The 18,978-nt window shown below is 39.7% G+C and overlaps 1 protein-coding gene across 1 annotated transcript in view; it reads right to left on the bottom strand.

The window, feature by feature from the left end:
* Positions 1-6,685: 6,685 nt before the first annotated feature.
* LOC139942207 (insulin gene enhancer protein isl-1-like) overlaps positions 6,686-18,978 on the bottom strand; it is a 39,420-nt gene continuing 27,127 nt past the window's right edge. Inside the window, exon 5 of the mRNA XM_071938983.1 lies at positions 6,686-11,195. Coding sequence (XP_071795084.1) covers positions 11,037-11,195 — 159 coding nt within the window. The 3' untranslated portion in view covers positions 6,686-11,036. The remainder of the gene's footprint in view (positions 11,196-18,978) is intronic.

The following is an 18,978-nucleotide window of genomic DNA, read 5'->3' as shown; positions in this document are numbered from 1 at the left end:
GTTTAAAATAGCATAATGGTGATGGTAAAAACTGCGTTTTAGTAGGATTTAAACCTTCGCTTGTGGGAATACAATCTAGTGAGGTTTGTGAATACACCATGTATATCAGTAGGATTTGAAACTTCCGTATGTGGATACTTTTACAGAATCTAGGTTCGAATCTTGGCCTAGTCCTAGTCGCGACACTTTTGTCCTTGAGCAATGCACTTTATCATAATAGCTTCTCTCCAGCCAGGAGTGCAAACGGGTACCGGTGAGAGATGGGGGGTAGTGGTGGACTAACATCCTGCCCGGGGATTAGAAATATTCTCAGGCGTTTATTGCCATCGAAAACCGGATATTGGGGACATAGTTTCGAGCCGTTAAAGGCACTGGACACCTTTGGTAATTGTCAATTGGACTCAGTTAGCAATCGAAGTTACAAGAGAAAAGAAAGAAACACTCTTGTTGCACAATTAATTTGTGTGCTTTCAGATGCCTAAAAATGCTTCAGGCCTGAATTATTTTAATCATTTGAGTGAGAAATTACCTCTTTCCCATAAACTACGTTACTTCAGAGGGAGCCGTTTCTCACAATGTTTGATACTATCAACAGCTCCCCATTGCTCGTTACCAAGTAAGTTTTTATGCAATTTTTTTTATAGTAATTACCAAACGTGTCCAGTGCCTTTAACCTTTTTAAATTCAGTACAAAACAATGTTTCATTTTGCTTAGAATAATATGACCGGAAGTAAAACATTTTTGGGGCTAGTACGGCCCAATCCACGGTACAGGAATAGCCTAATTCACATTTTTAAAACCGAGAGAATGTTGATGTCCCCCCCCCCTTTCGATTCTTTCAATGACCACCGTGAAAGCTCCTCCAAGAACTGCATACCGTAAACGTCTTTAAGTCAAGACAAATGACAAAATAATCCAACTGTACAACTGGGGAGAGTATTTGATGCAATAATTTATATAAACATGGCGGGTGCCTTGATTATTGATGGGCAGTTTGGGATTGAGAAAAAAAACACCAATAATTTCTTCGATGGCGCTTGATTTAGTCCCAACTTTATATAAATGACTATAATTGATTTAACATGTGTGCAAAACGGGCGTGAGTACTTTTTCTGAAACCAAATTCTTCAAAACGTCCACGTAGTTTTCTATGTGGGTGGGCACTAAAGTGATATTTTTGAAGTGAATAAATGCAAGATATAAAATGTCTTTAACTTTGGGGTGATTTATTTATCATGTGTTTAGGATCACAATACTTTATTTATGGATATTTTGTGTGACCTTTGACACATGTTGATGTGTTGTTCTGGCGGCATGTGTTTATCTTGGTGTTTTTTAAAGATTGAAGACGATGCATCAACTACCCATTATCGTCTAATCAGGTTGATTATGATCACCATAATTTCCATCATTTTTGTGATCACCATGACGATGATGATGACGTCAGAAAGATCGTCAAGTTGATAATGATGTTTCATGTTTTGTGTTGACCCTGTGCAATTTGGCTCAATAATGGCGTTCATCAGCAACTCCTCGATCTTCCCAATTCTCTTATTCTTTTTCTTCTCCGTTACCCTTGCGCTCGGCTCGCACTCAGGAATTCTTGACTCGCATTCGGGAAATATCGGCTCCAGTTAGGCAATTCTCGGCTCTCGATCGGCAAATATCTACTCCCATTCGGCAATTACCTTTGTCCGTCGGTTTTAATTCACACAATACCAATTTTCGTTCGGCTTTGTTTTGTATTTTTCTGATATTTGATTTCATACGAATCACTGTTTTTTATTCTCTGTCTCAAAGGAAGACAAGGCTCTTTAAAAAATATGCAGTAATGTAAGGTAAGCGATATAGAGCGATCAGAGCCGACTCCAACCGTACTCGCAATAGTTTTTATCCCAGTGCAATAAGGTTACTTAATGATTAATACTTTTTAATTTGTTTTGGGGGTTTGCAATTTTGTTACTGTTATTGTCTCTCTGCATATTGTGCGCATACTGTTTATTTGTTCGTTATTGTATGCCTATGTGGTTTTAGGGTTTTCTGTATTTTTTGTAATTTTTGATTGTTAATATTTTTTAGACTCGCAAGCCGAAGTGAATTTCACTGTATATGTATTTATATGTGTGACAATAAACAATTGAATTGAATTGAATTAATGTTTCAAATTTTCGTTTATAGAATAATTCACGGCATCCATAATATCAATAAGCCCAAGTATCTGTAGTAGCCACAACCTATACAGCAGGGGTTAGTTTCAGTTAAAGCCATTGGACACTTTTGGTAAACAGTATTGTCCAAAAGTCTACACTTCGTGTAGTACAACTTATATATGAAATAACAAACCTGTGAAAATTTAGGCTCAATCGGTCATCGGAGTCGGGAGAAAATAACATGAAAACCCACCCCCTGTTTCCGCACGTTTCGCCGTGTCTTGACATGTGTTTAAAATAAATTCGTAATTCTCGATATCGAGAATTGACAATTGTTTTAATGTTTTCTCAAACCGAAAATCATTTCATGAAATAATATTTCAAGAGAAGTCTTTCACCATTACCTTCTGTAAACCCTGTAAGTTATTTGTAAATCTGTGAACTTTTTTTTTCTGTCCCGAAAGTGTCCAATGGCTTTAAGAAGCTTCGGGTAACACCAGTCATATCCTTGATTGTATTCACCTTGCATTTTGGACTAAATTTTAAACAATTTAGGTCACACGGTGCCATGTCGATCCTGCATGTCTACTTGTGACAGAAACCAGAGAAACAGACATTATGAAGATCAAGTATTAAATCCTCCGAAATAGAAAAAGGACAAAAATCTCAAAATTCCCTTAGGGATACACAAATATTTCCACACCGTACACAAACTGTCAAGCGAATGATAAACAAACGCGTATAGCACCATTCGACTCCTGTTCCGAGAGGGTAGCGGTCGAGGGTGAACAAAATTCCCTCGGGAATATTGGCAAAACGTCCCCTCTCCCCTCACCACCACCAAAAACAAACATGACTAATATGAACTTGGTCGAGCCCAGTTTACGGACATCACATATTGTAGCTGTTTCTTTTGATATTAAGTTGATGTCACTCGACTAGGATCTGGGCCATTTTCATAGCGCTGCTTTAAGCACTACATGAAAGCTTTAAATTTCCTGCTGAGCAGAAATGTTCATGATACCAGTCACAAAATTGTCGAAATTGCGCATGTGTCATGGTAATTTGTCTGGTAACCTTACTGTGTTGAAATAAATATTTCTTAATCACCTCATGGCTCTCTCATCTTGTCTCGTTGGAATGACAAGATACCTCAACGGATGCACTGCGCCCTCTTGGTGCGATTATGATTTTGTTATTTTGTTTCTCCCAAGCGGGGAGGCTTCAGCGTCCATTTTTACAGCAGCCATCAAACTTCCCACAACATGGAAACTACATTGAAACTAAAGTTCTATTTACCAATAAGTGCAGTATTGTATACCTTTACCATGCTGTTACCATCTTGGTCATGTTCCATGTTTCCAATAACAGTAATGAATGCTTATATTCATTGCGAAAACATGGCACCAGACTATTACTTCGTTCAGCCTCAGTTTGGTTACAATGAGTTGGAAGTGGAGTAAAATCAAGATGGCCACACCATGATAAAGGTCTATACTCCCATACTATGAATGACATACCAACGAACACTGGCTGTCATTGGACTATAATTTGCTAACAAGGGGATACACCTTTGGTAGTTACTCTGAAAATCAATTGCAATAAAAAAGTACTTCGGAAAGAGCACACGGAAAGCATGCACACAATTCTTTGCAACGAGGGTGTTTTTTCTGTCACTATTCTCTTGCATCTTCGATGACCAATTGAGCCCTACTGTTCACAATTTGTATATTCTATGAGAAGTGAGAATACTAGTCTTTGACAATTACTAAAACTGTATCCTGCATTTAATACTGAATCGGCCAAATGTCTAGTCCTAAAGAACAATCCGAATCCATCCGCGTAGAGTCAAGATTTTCCGCATTTTCTTGTCCGGGTCTACCGTGCTCCACCCTCCAGTCGCTGCCACAGAGACCGGGGTGTGTTGTCATAATGTTCCCGTTGGTGGTCGACTGGCTTCGGCACAGCGCTCTCACCGTTCATCCTATTTGTATAACACGGGCCCAAGTGGCCACTTCACTTTATTTGACTTTATGCTATACCCTCTCAGAACCCCCTCTCGTTCAACAATGTTTTTCTACCATGGATTGCAGAGTTTTGAGTCTTTTATATCTACACACGGGTACTTCTTGTCAACAAAATAGCTAGGACCTACTGCTACATTCGTGACTCTGATAATGTAAAAAAACAAAACATTCTTTTTAATCCATGTTTTTTTGTTTCCAACCCATGTTTTTTTTCTTCAATATTATGTTCAAACCAATGTTTTTAAACCATGGGGGTCAATTTGATAGAGCTGCTTTAAAGCAAAAAAATGTAGCTAAGCACATTTAGACTATGTTTACCAGAATATGTAACAGCCAAACTATACAATATCACATGGGCAACTTGTGACTTGGGTATCCTGCTCGTTTCTGCTCAGCAGGAAATCGATTCGGGGTTGATTTTAGCAGAAAATTGTTAAGCAATATGTTTTCTTCTTGTGCACCTCTGAAATTGGGCCCCGATTCGAGAACTAGCGTCATGTATATTGACTTTTCTGTATTATGTTAACATCTCTCTACATTAAATTCATAAAAAATTCGTAGTGGTTTATGTTACGATGTATTTGCAAAGTCTTCCCTCTAGATGTACAGTGTCCATTTTATTTCGAAGAAGTTCCAGTGACACCAGCAAACAGACAACCTGCACTAAAGAAAAAAAAACACCAAAGAAAAAGCCCATTATTTCTGACCCGGTCTAACAATAAAGAGCACAGTCCTCCTTGCCACCGCCAAGTCTTTCATCGTCCAACCCCAATCGTTATGGACCAAGGTTTATTTAATTTCCACGTCCAGGGGAGGAGCGGCCATTTTGTTAGGTCAATAAATATCCTTCGCCCAATTAGCACCCATTGTTGACTTGACTATACCCAGCATCACCATATCGATCTCATTAGGCACCCCTTAATCCACCACAACCACCCCTCACACCACCCATCTGTACTACCCTGGCCTCAACCCAGTCAGCCCCCCCCCCCCACCCCCTCCTGTCTTGTAAATCTCTTCACTGTCCCCAGCTATAGTCCGGAGTTGGCTTTAGACAAACAGTGCACACTACACACGCAAACTTTTATACAGATCCCAAGTCAAAGCTTGGGTAGCGAGTTTTAAACAGTGTTTGTTAGCATAGTTTTTTTTTATATGGCTAGCCGATACTTCTTTGGTGTTGTTATCTATTGGTGAAGTCGGTCTACACCAGAAAAAAAATAGTGGAATGGTGGGAGGGAAACCGCCACTGGCGTTTAAACTCAGCCTTTGTCACGATTGTGTTTCCGTAAAAAGAAATGTTTCTTAAGTGCGTCATTGCTTGCGGTGGTCTATTCACAAAATAGTGCAGAAGATCTTTTTTTAGGGGTGTGAGTACGGGGTGTTCCAACTTTTTTTTTTTACTTCAAGAGAAAGCTTTGGGCTCGTCCGGTATAACCGGAGCTCCCCCTCAATGCCATAGAATCCCTGACAGACCCCGAAGCAACGATTCCAGCGTGAATAACTGCCCTACAGTGAAGGGGAGGGATTATCCAGTATTAACCAATGTGACAAACGTTTCAGAACCCATTCAAAGCTACCGATAGGCCCGGTATTGATTGCCGATATGTTAAACGGTGCTGAAAAAGCCGTTTAGTTCTGCCCCCTTGCCGCTTCTAAAAGCATCATCTATTTAAGTTTGCAAGCCCCCTCACCCCCGTCTCTCTGTGTGTGTGTGTGTGTAACTCGGCGGCTCTTGACCGCGTCCCAAGAAAAGTTAAGTGTTGACGATCACAGCTTATAAACCCAGCTTGCCTGGCTTCTTATTTTGAGGGCGTGATTTGGGGGGAGGAGGTTCGTGAACAATACCCTTTGATTGACCAAGGGAACCGATCTAAATACAACACCAAGCCCCCCTGCCAGGCCGTCTTGGGCCATAAATTATCACTTTGTAATGATACCATTCAATACCCTAAACGAAGATCCAAACAACCCTTAAATCGAGCCCGCGTGGATTATGCATGGATATACACATGTATACCCACCGCCTATGCATCTTGCTGGGTTGCGGCAAGGCAAGCATATCATGGCAGACCTAACGCCATCAGAAGCCGCATTATGGCGGAAAAAACTTTGTCAAGGGTCATGCCTTGGTTCCAATTCCCAACTTGCCTCGTAACTTTTCGCGGTAGAAAAGGTGATGTCTTTTTTTTTGTATTTTACCGCAGTACTTCGAAGTGAAAGGTTTATCAAAATGCCGCTATCTATAGCTGCTATGTTTCTTTTCTATGCCATTAAATTAATATTTACAGAGTCAAAATGTTGGACACAAAAACCATTTCTATTCACACGAGGTGCACTTGTAAAAGTGTACAACCTTGCTACATTTTAGCAAGGGACCTTTGCTAAAATTATTCTCCTGACTTGTGAAAGGGGCTTTTAACACACTATAGACAAACAGATGCAAAGAATGTAGTCTTGTCAATACACCTTATAACGGTTTTTTAAGTCACCGGTGATATCTTTATTTGCCAAAATCGTGACCATAAAATATCACATCTCTCCTGAAATATACAAGCAAAATAGCAGAGACACCAACAACAAATAAATAAGTTTAGATCAAATTGTAATAACGAGTGCATGATACAATTTTTCTGTATCCACATTTTTGTTATTTCCACCGCGAGAAAAATAATTATAGCCAAAACGTAATGTACTATTTTTTATTTTATTTTACATGTACACTGTTTTGCTGAAGATTTATTTCTGATACGAATAATAATACACGAGTACGACAAAGATAATAACAATCAAAAATAGTATCCACACTAATTGATAAGGAATAACAATTATTTAATGCAAATATTTTGACACAAACATTACATTAACTACTAGGATATTGTTTATAACCGATATTGCAGTTCTGGTTGTCGAAACTAAAAAATCAGACTTAACTTTTTCAACCCGAGTGTTAAACGGTTTAAGAAGTTGGAATTAAACGTAAACTGAGTTCAGATGAAGAGATTAGAGCACAATCAGGTTTTAATACATGTATATGTTAATGGTACAACCGATGTGTCAAACCAGGTTCAGTTTGACAAGTAGGGTCGAGCGATTATAATCGCAATGCTAATTTTTGAGACAGATATATGATACCGATTTCCGGTATGAACTTATCTGTAGCATGTACATGTACGTTGTTTTGTACCCTTGGGTTTTTTTGGTTACTAAGTAAGGGGCGGGGTTTTTTTGGGGGGGGTATACCACTTTAAGTTTGTGGCGATTGAGAATTTTACCCAATACACATAATGCACTTTAAATGACCTTTAAACCCGTGACCCCAGTGTCATCTTTTAAAAAGGGAAAGCTTTTCTTGTTGTGAGCTAATCAGGTTTCTTGAATAGCTAATCAATTATGAATTGATATTGAACAATGGAAATTGACAAACTAGGGACACCGCCAACATAGGGCTAGATAGCTCAGTTGGTAGAGCGCCGGCACGTTACTCCGGAGGTCGTTGGTTCGAATCGCGCTCTAGTCAATTCTTTGTTCAACCCACAAAGTCAATAATGAATTGAAGAGAATTGAAACATGTGTTGAAGAATGATATATTCTCGTCACAGTAATGACCCATATATTGTGTAGCCATTGTGTGCATCACGTTCTCGACATGCAAAGCTTGATAACCAATATTTATGAAACAACCTACCCCCTTCGAACCTCAATTTGGACCCAGCATCGATTGAAACCCAAGGAAACAAAATGGCTACCCCTGCAAAAATACTAAAGATCTCCCAGTTGACACGGTTCACTGACCCTCGTGTACTGGGGGCAATCCAATCTACATCTCCCGTAGACTGCACTCTGTCTTCGCGCAGTCACCGCGGTGTCAACCCTCAAAATGATACCCCAGTGGTCATAGTAACTACACGTTCCAAAACTCTTCACTGTTTCTTTTTGTGTGTGGATTTTTTTCTCTCTCAAATAAAAAAAAAAAACTCAGAAGAAAAGAAAGAATGAAAAAAAAAAAAAAAAATGTCCGAGGAATAAGGAATTAAGGGAGAGTTTGTATGCGGGGTCTGGATCGATGTGGGTCGGGTTGATTAGGAAGGAAGGACCCGGCAATTCGGAATCTGCTTGTATCGTCACGGAGACGCACAGCTTTCCCCCAAACCCCTCGCATATGTCTAGTGTTCACTGTTCAATAACAGGTCTACAGGAAAGGGTGGAAAGAGAATTCAAACTGAGGTTTTTGTTTCAGTTCAGACTAAAGCCATCAAACCGAGGCTAGAAGTAACTTATAGTCTGGTACTCCTAGTTTAGTACTGTCTTGCAAGAAAATCATTACAATAACTGTTATCGCATCTAGTGTTCAATATCAAAACTATATTATTGGATATGGTGGAAGGAGTCACCAATCCGGCATAGAACTCAAACTGAGATTTTTGTTCCATTCAAATTGATGTCACCAAACCAAGACTCGAAGGAGAGGAAATTGTAAGTTTCTACTGGATAATTTTAAGGGCACAAAGGCAATGACCAGGGGGCATGGAGGCAATCGCCTTGGTTGCCCCAGTTTAGTATCATGTAGTACTGTCTTGCAGGAAAATCACATCATCTTAGGGGAGACCAATCAAATTAAAATGCAAAATACCAACTCAATTCTTTTCCAACTTCAGTTCCATCCCTAGAAACTTGTCGCTTTCCAATCATTTTGGAATCGATGTTTTTGAACCACTTTCAGTAACAATTTTACGTAACTCAAACAAAGATTTTTAGAAGTTTAAATAGCATATGAAATTGATATTTCCATTGGTCCCCAAAACAAATTAACAAGTTTTATAAATAATTTGAGGTACAGTTTATATTCAATTTAAGTAGCAGTAATTGTACACTGTTAGCATGGCCACTGTATACATATTGAAACATAAAAAATATATAACACATTATTATGCATAAACTGGCAAGAAAATAAATTAAAACAAAAATGTATTTTTGTGCACCATAAAATCTCCCTATCATTATTTTGAAAAGGCCTTTTTTATTGGAAATACGAAGGAATGAAGTTTGCTTATAACGCCACGGAAGAAAAAAACAGGTTTGTTTTGTTAGAGTTAAAGGGCCTAAAGTATAAACGGTAACGGGTAACTTTAAAGGTACTGGACACTTCTGGTAATTCCTTAAAACAATTGTTAGCATACAAATTACTTGGTTATGAGCATTGGAGAGCTGGTGATAGTTTTAAACATTTTGAGAAACGGCTCCCTCTGAAGTAACATACTTTTGAGAAAGAGGTTATTCTCACTAAATTAATAAAAGACTTCTGATCAGCTGAAGCCTTTTGTATAAGTATCCGAAAGCACACCAATCTGTGCAACAAGGGTGTTATTTATTTCAGTATTCTCTCGCAACTCTTTGCTAACCAATTGAGCCAAAATGTCCACAGGTTTGTTATTGTATGGATATGTTGGGATACAGCAAGTGAGAAGACTGGTCTTTGCCAATTACCAAACGTGTCAAGTGCCTTTAAAGTTCGTTTGAGTGATGTGTTTTGCTACATGTAACAGGTTGAATTGGTCGAGTATTAACAAACCTAAGCACAAAAAGGTTGTCGATGAACTTAATGTCTAAAAATGATCACAACATATACACCAATAAAACAATGTATAGTGGATGAAAGATCTACGTGAAATTATATATCTTATATCAATGACAAAATATCAAGAGATTTTTGAAAATATGTTTGATTTTTTAAATTTCTGTACAGTCGGTCAAACAATTGACCCATATTATCTTAGTAGGAATTCCAAAAGGAATTAATTAATTAATTAATTGCGACAACGTCCCTTTAATTTATTTAAATAAATATATACCAAATGGATGACATTAATTGACTGTAAATTCATTACATCTTTTTCGGAATTGGAAAGTTCATTGTCCAAACTGCGATCTTATACAGACGTAAAAATCTTCCAGAAAACAGAACAGTGGTTGAACATTCTTTGTAAAGCATTTCCAATGCAACGTCCTACGAAAAAACCCAATACACTGGAGTATATTGGCAAATCAACCAGATTGCACAATATGATCGTATGACATATTGCGTAGTGAAATCAAGTGACCCTCACTAAGAATTACATTTCACATGTTTCTTGATCTAGAAACCCATTCGGAAAATTTGTCAAAATAATAGTCAGCCATTTTGTTTTTCGTCCATAGAAAGGCAAAACAGTACTATAGAATAGTCTGGTTCCTTATAAAGTTTGCACTGCAGCCATCAGTCAATGTCAAGGATACCAGATGCACTCGTGAGACACGAATGATGATTTGAGCTCATGTACATTATGTCATGACTATCGATGACGTAATGATTATGCAGATGACCTGATGATGCCTAACATGGCACTTGGCGTGAAAATGAACATCTGCGCAGCTGCTTTGATGACGACACACGTCATCCAGAGGGTGGACCGTTGAAAATCTTGAGTAGCTTGTTGCTCATGTTTGTATCTTGTGATTGACCTATGGTTATGCTTTACCGGAGTGTTGTACCGTTCGTTAATTCATACCCAATACAACTGAACCGGTAAACAAGTTCTGGCTGGACACTCACGGCCAGTCCAAGCCGGGAGTTTTATCTTGGAGTCCGACCATTTTGGACACGATTCACCCAGGGGTTTGAAGTAGTCCGATCCATCCACCGACGATTGAGTCCACACAACATTTCCCCACTCCACATTGCAAAGTTATCAACATAAATAAGAGTTCCACATAAAGTTTCAGTACTTCGTATTCACACAGTGAGACGACTTTTCAGTTTACAATATTTTGTTTTTATAGTACAGGGATGAAAAGTCCGACAATCCACGTCAATCACTGTCAATCACTGACACTGAGCGAGTCCATCCTGTCCATGTGGCCGTTGGAACCAGAGTGCATACGGTCTGACGAGTCGGGCGTTGGTGGTAAGCTCATGATGGCCGAGTTGTCGTCTCTCATGTCTTTAGACTGCCCGAGGTTCTGCTCCGAGAAATTAACCTAAAACAAAGAGGACAATACAGATAAAAATTAGTATAACAATAAGGCAAACCTAGAGAAACACAACAAAATGAGTATAACAAAGAGCTTTTGGGAACAGTGTCCTCATCACTAAGTATATCAAAGAGCAGAGTTTATTTATGTGGGACATATTTACAGCTGATTTTCTTCATCAGGCCGACTCGAAATATCTGAACTCAGATGAAAGTTTTAAATGTCTCATCCCTAGATAATGTACCGCCAGATTCTTGACGTTTCTTTAGCTGTATATCTGACCACTTAATATCTCAATTTATATCCATCTTTGTATAGGGAGATAATTTCAGTGACTTTGAGATTCTTGGTTGAGATGTATAAATTACCAGTTCAATCCCCGCAAACCTCATCAATTTATACAAAACACTCTGCACCCATCGCTTGTTATACAAAAGCTCCCTACAATAGCAAGCATTTCTTTAAAAAAAAGTCACCTTAAATTCTGTAAATGGATTGTGTATAGATGATTAAGTTATTCATATTTGTGTGAATCCCTGTTGTAAATATCTGGGAAAGCCCCAGCGGCGTTGTAAAAAGGAGTAAACAGTTGTATCTAGTGTGGTGAATTTATAATCTTATTAGTTTTTTTTTATTCAACGAGAGATAGGCTCTATCTGGAGTCAGCGGCCGAACAAAGTCGGCAAATGATACCGTCGGCGTACGGCGACTAGAGTTGATGAAAACACGCTGAAATCGAAGCCAGTGTTCGTGTGTGTACGTGATTCCAATGAGTGCAGTGTATGCCCCTTCACGGGCGCACAATGGTATAACAAGAAGTTTGTATTTATCATACATTGTTTGTTTAGAGAGGGACTGTAATATATATCTAGCCATCTCTCCCACACCATCACTGAAGATGCCTGTAATTCGATTATCGACATGATTGACAATGGACGTCAGGCCGACATTGCATTGAGGCAAATTCACATTTTTATTTTGAGCTGCACACTTTTAATTTCAGACTACAACAAATACTCCCTTATCACAGCTCGGAGTAAATATATTTGCTTGGGGAATTAAAGTTGAGACTCTTGTTTGACAAAGTATGAAAAAAAACCTGTCTTTGAAAGACTACAATAATCTCTGACTGTAGCTCTACCTCTGTGAAACAACGAGATGACTAAATACACACAACAGCCATTGCTTCTATTGCTGTATCCATGTGTCTTAAGGAGAAAGATGGGCAAACAGTTAATAATCAGTTGGTAAGATTGGAGTGAAAACAATCTTAGAAGTAGTTTGTCAACATGTTCCATCCAAGTTCGACCCTCAAAGAATTTTAGTTTTGTAATTTAGTCGATTTGAAAAGAAAGGCATTGAAATTTTCTGGACGTCGAGTGAAAGAAGACTAAAAAATTGATGCGAAGCTAAATGCAAAATTTTTCTGTAAGTTACTGTTCCTAAAGATGGGGCCATTTAATTTACTTCCACCATGCTTTGTGTACCTGTGTTGTAACTTCTCTTTAAAAATGATCCACAGTTGAATATAGCGTGTATATACGAAATAGAGTCATCGTAAATCACACCAAGAGAGATTCACTTTGCGTTATTTTATTCCCTTAAAACAAGTTGAGGGAATCGATGAAATCCAAGGCAAGCTGGACCCGGTAACAAAACCCACCTCTCCAGCTCTTGTAACAAGATCTACTTTGGTAATGATGCGTGTTACACGACGATTTCAGACAGTGAAGCGAGTGAGAGAGAGCCCTTGGCCCTGGCCGGGCCGGGCCGCGTATACAGACGGTCTGATACGAGGGGCGGGGCCTGGCTATTCTCTCATCTTTTTTGGGGGGTAGTTCTTCGCCTAAGTTTCCGGCAGATCAAGCTCTGTACGTGTCGGTAACAAAACAGACGTGGTTCGCAGTGCCGTCATGGTCGTGTAAACGTGGACAGAAACGATGGGGGACGCAAGAGCTGCTAACCATCTCCTAGATGCTCCTATTACACGGGACGGACTGTGGTTTCAACTTGGTACATAGATCATCTCCTAAAATCAACTTCGTACAGCGACCCCCAGCAGTACTCGTCAGTCTTGCCTGCACTTAGTACAACAACCTACTATAATGCACACAGTGGTGAACTACAACCTAACAATGATGACCACAGTTTTGTGTATGACAAACTACAACCATAACATACGAACAGTTTAGAACTACACAACCTAACAGTCTCTGGGATCCGGTTGACTCGGTGGTTTCTTTCCCTGCCTTTCACCTCTGTGGACCAGGTTCGAATCCAAATGACCGGTTACATCTTTTATCCAAGTGAAGTGTCAATTGATCTCCTGAATTTATCCTGAAGACGATCGGTGCATACTGATCGAAACGTTGAGTTGTCAACCACTGGTTCTTTTCAGAATACTCTCATAAGATATTTGGTACCGCAAAGATCACCTAATTATGATCAGTTCATGGAAATCTTTCCTTTTTTTTAACCAAACAAATTTACTAAGTAAAGTATACTCTGCAAGTTGCATAGACTTATAGTTACATGTATACAGGTCAAAGTACAGTATGTATCAGGGCTTCGGGGCAATGTCCTGAACAACATTATGAAGTTGTAATCCTCGTATCCACCATTTCCTACTTGATGCACGTTATAGTGATGTAGCCCCGCGGGGTCGAGCGAGTGCAACGGTAGAGAGTCTTCGGCAGGGGAGTTGGGCTCAGATCGGAACACGTCCGCTCCTGCAATAGCGGAACCACTTTATGGGACCGCGGGGACGGTCTCGGCATTTTAGGAAGCCGGGGTTGCAGGATGGAGGTGGCTTGTTGTGAGTTGAAGACATGGTAAATAAGTCTGTGTATAATGTGGGAGGAGACATGTTTATGTGTTCATAACAGCGTTCATGTATATCACATTGATTCGAGACGCAAGGCTTGAGAGATGTTTTTATACTTTTTTTTAAGAATGTGATAATCTTGACACATAAATAAGTAATAGTTGTTATTTCACCATAACGATGAAATGCTGAAAGTCTCGTAGTAGTTACTTGCAAAATTATTGGAAACACAGAGAACAAATAAAATACAATAACATTTAAAGAATAATACTAATCATAATTGTTTTAAAATAAATTAACCCCCCAATGACAAATGGAAACCCCCCCCCCAAAAAAAAAACAACAACAAAAAAAACAACAACAACATTGTATTAAAATAACAATTAAAGACAAATCAATCACAACAAAAAATACATGGAATGATTGGCAATCACCGACTATCTCAATCGGTGGTTTTCAAGAGTATGTGCGCGGTGTGGTGAAAATTCAAAATGTGCACGTTCTGTAAAAAACCAAAGTGGCCTGAAATTTATGAAACATACCACTGTGCTCAAAATACCATAACGTGTTGCTGAAATATCGCGAGATCCAAACGTATCGATGACACTTAACCATGAATTTTTGGCGGGAAAAGCTAAAGCAATCTCAAGTTGATTTCGTATCATTTCAATTTCATCAGGAAATTCGATATATGAATGACGCATTGTAAATCCACGCACAATCAGTGTATGGAGAGACGAGTTGGACTGTCCTGCAACGTGATGTCGATGTGGCATGGCCCACCATCCCAGACGAACATTTGAATTAGCTTGTAGGCTATTATAATAAGAACATAGCCTGGTTGGTTGGGAACACGACAAGGCTTACAATGAGAATGTGATATATGATACTGCACAGACGAGTGTAGTGGGAATTTGTACACGACAGAGAACAGACATGTATTGAATATGATATCACACATACTTTGAATTGGCTTCGAGTAGTGGTTGGAAAATGGAACAAGTCTTTTCCAATCTCAATGAAGTCGTTGTCCAATTTGGGTCGCGTGGTTTTGATGAGAGGTAGACGAAGAAACTATTGAATGATATTTGGGGCAGATAATGAGACAAGTAAGTAGGTTTTGAAAACTTTGCATGGTGAAAATACGGTAGAGTAAAGGTTTGTGGTAACACAATGATAATCTCTAAATGAGTTGGGTGGTTTAGATTCATTGGTTTCAACTCCCAAACATATATCAATTGGACTGATTCAAAACTACTATTCAAATAGTGATATGATTGTACCAAAATGACAGCTTACTTGCATGATTGCTTCATTTGGTAACAGTACACTGAAACAGCGCCCTGCTATTAACTATGCGCATATTATTTGACAACCTTCTTCCCCGGAGGGAGGAGGCTGTATACATCCGTGTTATTTCCCACCAAGAGCAATTTCCCACACTCTTAAAAAGATAGAGTAAGAAAAAAAAGCTCAACCACACAAAGAACAAAAAATCTGAAAAAAATCAGTGAAACAGGTTGTTTTTCAGCGGTTAATTTTCGACATTGGACACAGTAATTTCCGTCAGGTCGGCCATTATCGGGTTACCCATTTTGAATATTGCTTTGTAAGGTATCGGAACGATGGGCAAGTAGAAAAAAGGCTAATAATGAGAATTGAAAAAGTACCAGAGAGATGAGCGGGAGCAGAGTTGATGTCCTGCGGGCTTAGAGGAGCAAAAGACCCGGCCAACGTTCTCTCATCATTCCCGCTAAGCGAGGGCTCGAACACCGGGAACCAAATACAGGCAAAAACCAAATTGAAGCCAAAAGGATGCTCTTTAAGGTTCCGGGCAGGAGCTAATGCCGGATGAATAACATCAGTAGGCAGCGTTCCCCTTTTGGCTATGTTGATTTGAGTAGTAATTAGCGAGTCCGAATGTGACAGCGCCGTTCAGCGTGGATTGGAGCATGTGTCATCGAAATACAGCATCGGGGGGGGGGGGGGGTCTTCTTCTCTTCAATGTATACACGCGTATAGGGTGTAAAACTGAATTCTGTACCATCGACTCGTCGTCAAAACACTGTTTTTATTACTGACGTCGAAAAATGCATCGAGAAAAAAAAGGGCGCCAATGCATTTAGAGAGTGAGAGAAAAGGGAAATGTGCAAATACGACTTATGTTTTGTTTCCTGTAGCGGGTGTTGAAGGCAAATCATTTACACGGAGGTTGTGTTCCGGCTGCTTGGCTGGTTGTGGGACAGCCATTGGGGGATGGCTCAACCTTTATATATACTGGGACGGGGCGACACAGATTTGGATCACGGCAAAAGATTTTAAGCCGACTTGAAAAGCTGAAGGGGGTATAAACACGAACTGTCGGAGCGGAGACACCAGCCCCCCCCCCTTCCCCCCGATGACAAAATGAACTTGCCGCACAACAAGGCGCCAAGCTGTTAGGGTGCAAATTAGTTGGTAATGAACACCGAGACGAGCTGATGGAAGAGAGGGGACAAACCCGTGCCCTGACTGGGTCAGAGACTCCCTGATCCAGGCAGCCGAGTCGAGCGTGGTCTGCCTTTTTTTAATTTACCCTGTCGTCTCCTCCTTGGTGTTCAATCTACGGGCCCTTGTTTGCAAGAAATTAGCCGGGCGACTAGAGAGGGAGGCAGGGGGAGATGGATTAAGACGCTGCAGCCTGTCAGATTCACATTTTGTGCTGATTAAGGTCAAGATGATAAGCCGATAACTCGAACAAGATAAACAAACAAAAAAGGCAGACTCTCTTCTGAGATGAGACTGACTTATTTAATGCACGACTTTAAAAAAAAATCATGCAGATTAAAATACAATGCAAATATTTTGATTAAGATCCAACAATACCATCTGTTTCTGTTGTGGCGTATTTAGGTCAAGCGAAGTGGCGCAATAATTCTTAGTTTTGAACTAGATCACTAGAATGTGTGAGAGGAAATAAATGTGAATTGAATTGAAATTGAGTGATCACAAACATCGCACTTTTTACATGTGAGCAGGGGTGGATTTCACAACGAGTTAAAACAAGTCTTATCTCGACTTAGGACCCGTCCTAACTTAGGACTTTGTAACGAGTAATGGGGAGAGAATGAATGTATAAAACATTGTGAGAAACGGCTCCCTCTGAAGTGACCTAGTTTTGGAGAAAGGAGTAATTATCCACGAATTTGATTTCGGAGACCTCAAGTTTAGAACTTGAGGTCTCGAAATCAACATCTAAACGCACACAACTTCGTGTGAGAAGGGCGTTTTTTTCTTTTATAGTTATCTTGCCACTCCGACCACCGATCAAACTCAAATTTTCACAGGTTTGTTATTTTATGCATATGTTGAGATACACCAAGTAAAAAGACTGATCTTTGACAATTACCAATAGTGTACACTGTCTTTTAAGTTTTTAATAACTTCTAAAGACTCATAGGAATTAGTCCTAAGTTCGAGATATCTTTGTGAAATCGACCCTGGCCTGGTGGTATTACACGGAGGCAACGAAGGCACATGCCTCCATGCCCACTGGGCATTGCCTTGGTGCCCTTGAAATGCTTCAGTAGAATTTGTACAATTTCCTCAAAGAGAGCTCTGTACCGAGCAGAAAGTGCATTGCAGCCATTGCCCTTTTGCAAAAACGAAGCATACAAACCTGAGAAAGGCTGTATGAATTATCTGTTTTAAACAAGGGAGACCCATCGCTCTTAGTCAGCAGTGTCAAGCCATTTCTCGAACCATTTTCACTTGTACAGTCTTTAAAGACTTTGGTGATGGTAAATAACCTGCATAAGGCCTATGTGAAATGGTTATACATAACAAACCACTCGAGACTGGTATGATTTTAATGAACAAAACATGTGATGATAACGACCTATGTTTTCAACTAAAATAAATTAGCTGTATTTTCTTGACAAAACAATTGCTATATTTTGTTTCAAATTAATCAGCGATGTGTCCGCTCATGTTTCTAATCACTTGGGCGGACTTCATCGAAGTCAATTAAACCTGAGGCAAAATAATAAAAAATCTTCGGGTACAATGCACTATTTGGTATGTATACACATGTACATGTACATGTACATGTACGAAAGGCAATACTGTATAAACCCAACATAAGGGGTTTATTTTCCAGTCTTCAAAGTTCAACAACTGGTGCTGGTGTATAACACAACAAGCCGCAAGAATCTATACACACAGTCCACTTGCACCCAAGTTATAGCCGGGTGATTTTGTTACACAACAACGTCTTGAGAGCTAGTGTTCACCGTCGAAAGAATTGACCGGGGACAAAGCGTCTGAGCGCCCCGTAGCGCAGTCCCTCGTGTCCCGCTAACAATAGTGTCTCTCTCGGGAGGTAGTGGTGGGCTCAGATAGAACCCGGACTGATGCGATTGTATCCTCGCCAGTGATTGTTCTATACTTTCTTAGTACTGACAAAGTATCCCGATGTATTCTTTTCTTAAGACATCCGATACATACATCTTGATGCCAAGCCAGGCAGGTAAATTACAGCTTTTCTTCAGACCGTTCTTCAGTCACGCATTATAACACCCCTTGAAGAGGGAGGAAGATGCTTTTGACAACACAACGACTTTTTCATGACTCTTTTAGAAAGTAGTTGCAGAGGAAAGATTCCAAAATCAACAAGATAATACCAGGACCATTACATCAAAGCAAACGATAACGACTCCCCTGTTTTTACTCTTGACAACAGCTACCGGGTATCGAGTAATGCATGGACAAAATCACCCTAAATGTAAGAAGCTGTTTTAAAAAAAGTGAAGTTAATCCCCCATGAAAGAGCCGTATGGTCCAAAACCAAAATGACAACTTCAGGGACATCAATTTGTTATGTAGTATAAAAAGGTGGTATCAACGATTGGGAGAATTGTTCATCCCGCACTCTTGTTTTTTGGATTCACCCCGGCAGGTCTGACACCACCCCTGGACGAAAACAAG

Source organism: Asterias amurensis, chromosome 9 (genome assembly GCF_032118995.1).
Source record: "Asterias amurensis chromosome 9, ASM3211899v1".
Lineage (NCBI taxonomy): Eukaryota > Metazoa > Echinodermata > Asteroidea > Forcipulatida > Asteriidae > Asterias > Asterias amurensis.
Note: the sequence above shows the minus strand (reverse complement) of the source record. Positions and strands in the feature narration are given on the sequence as shown.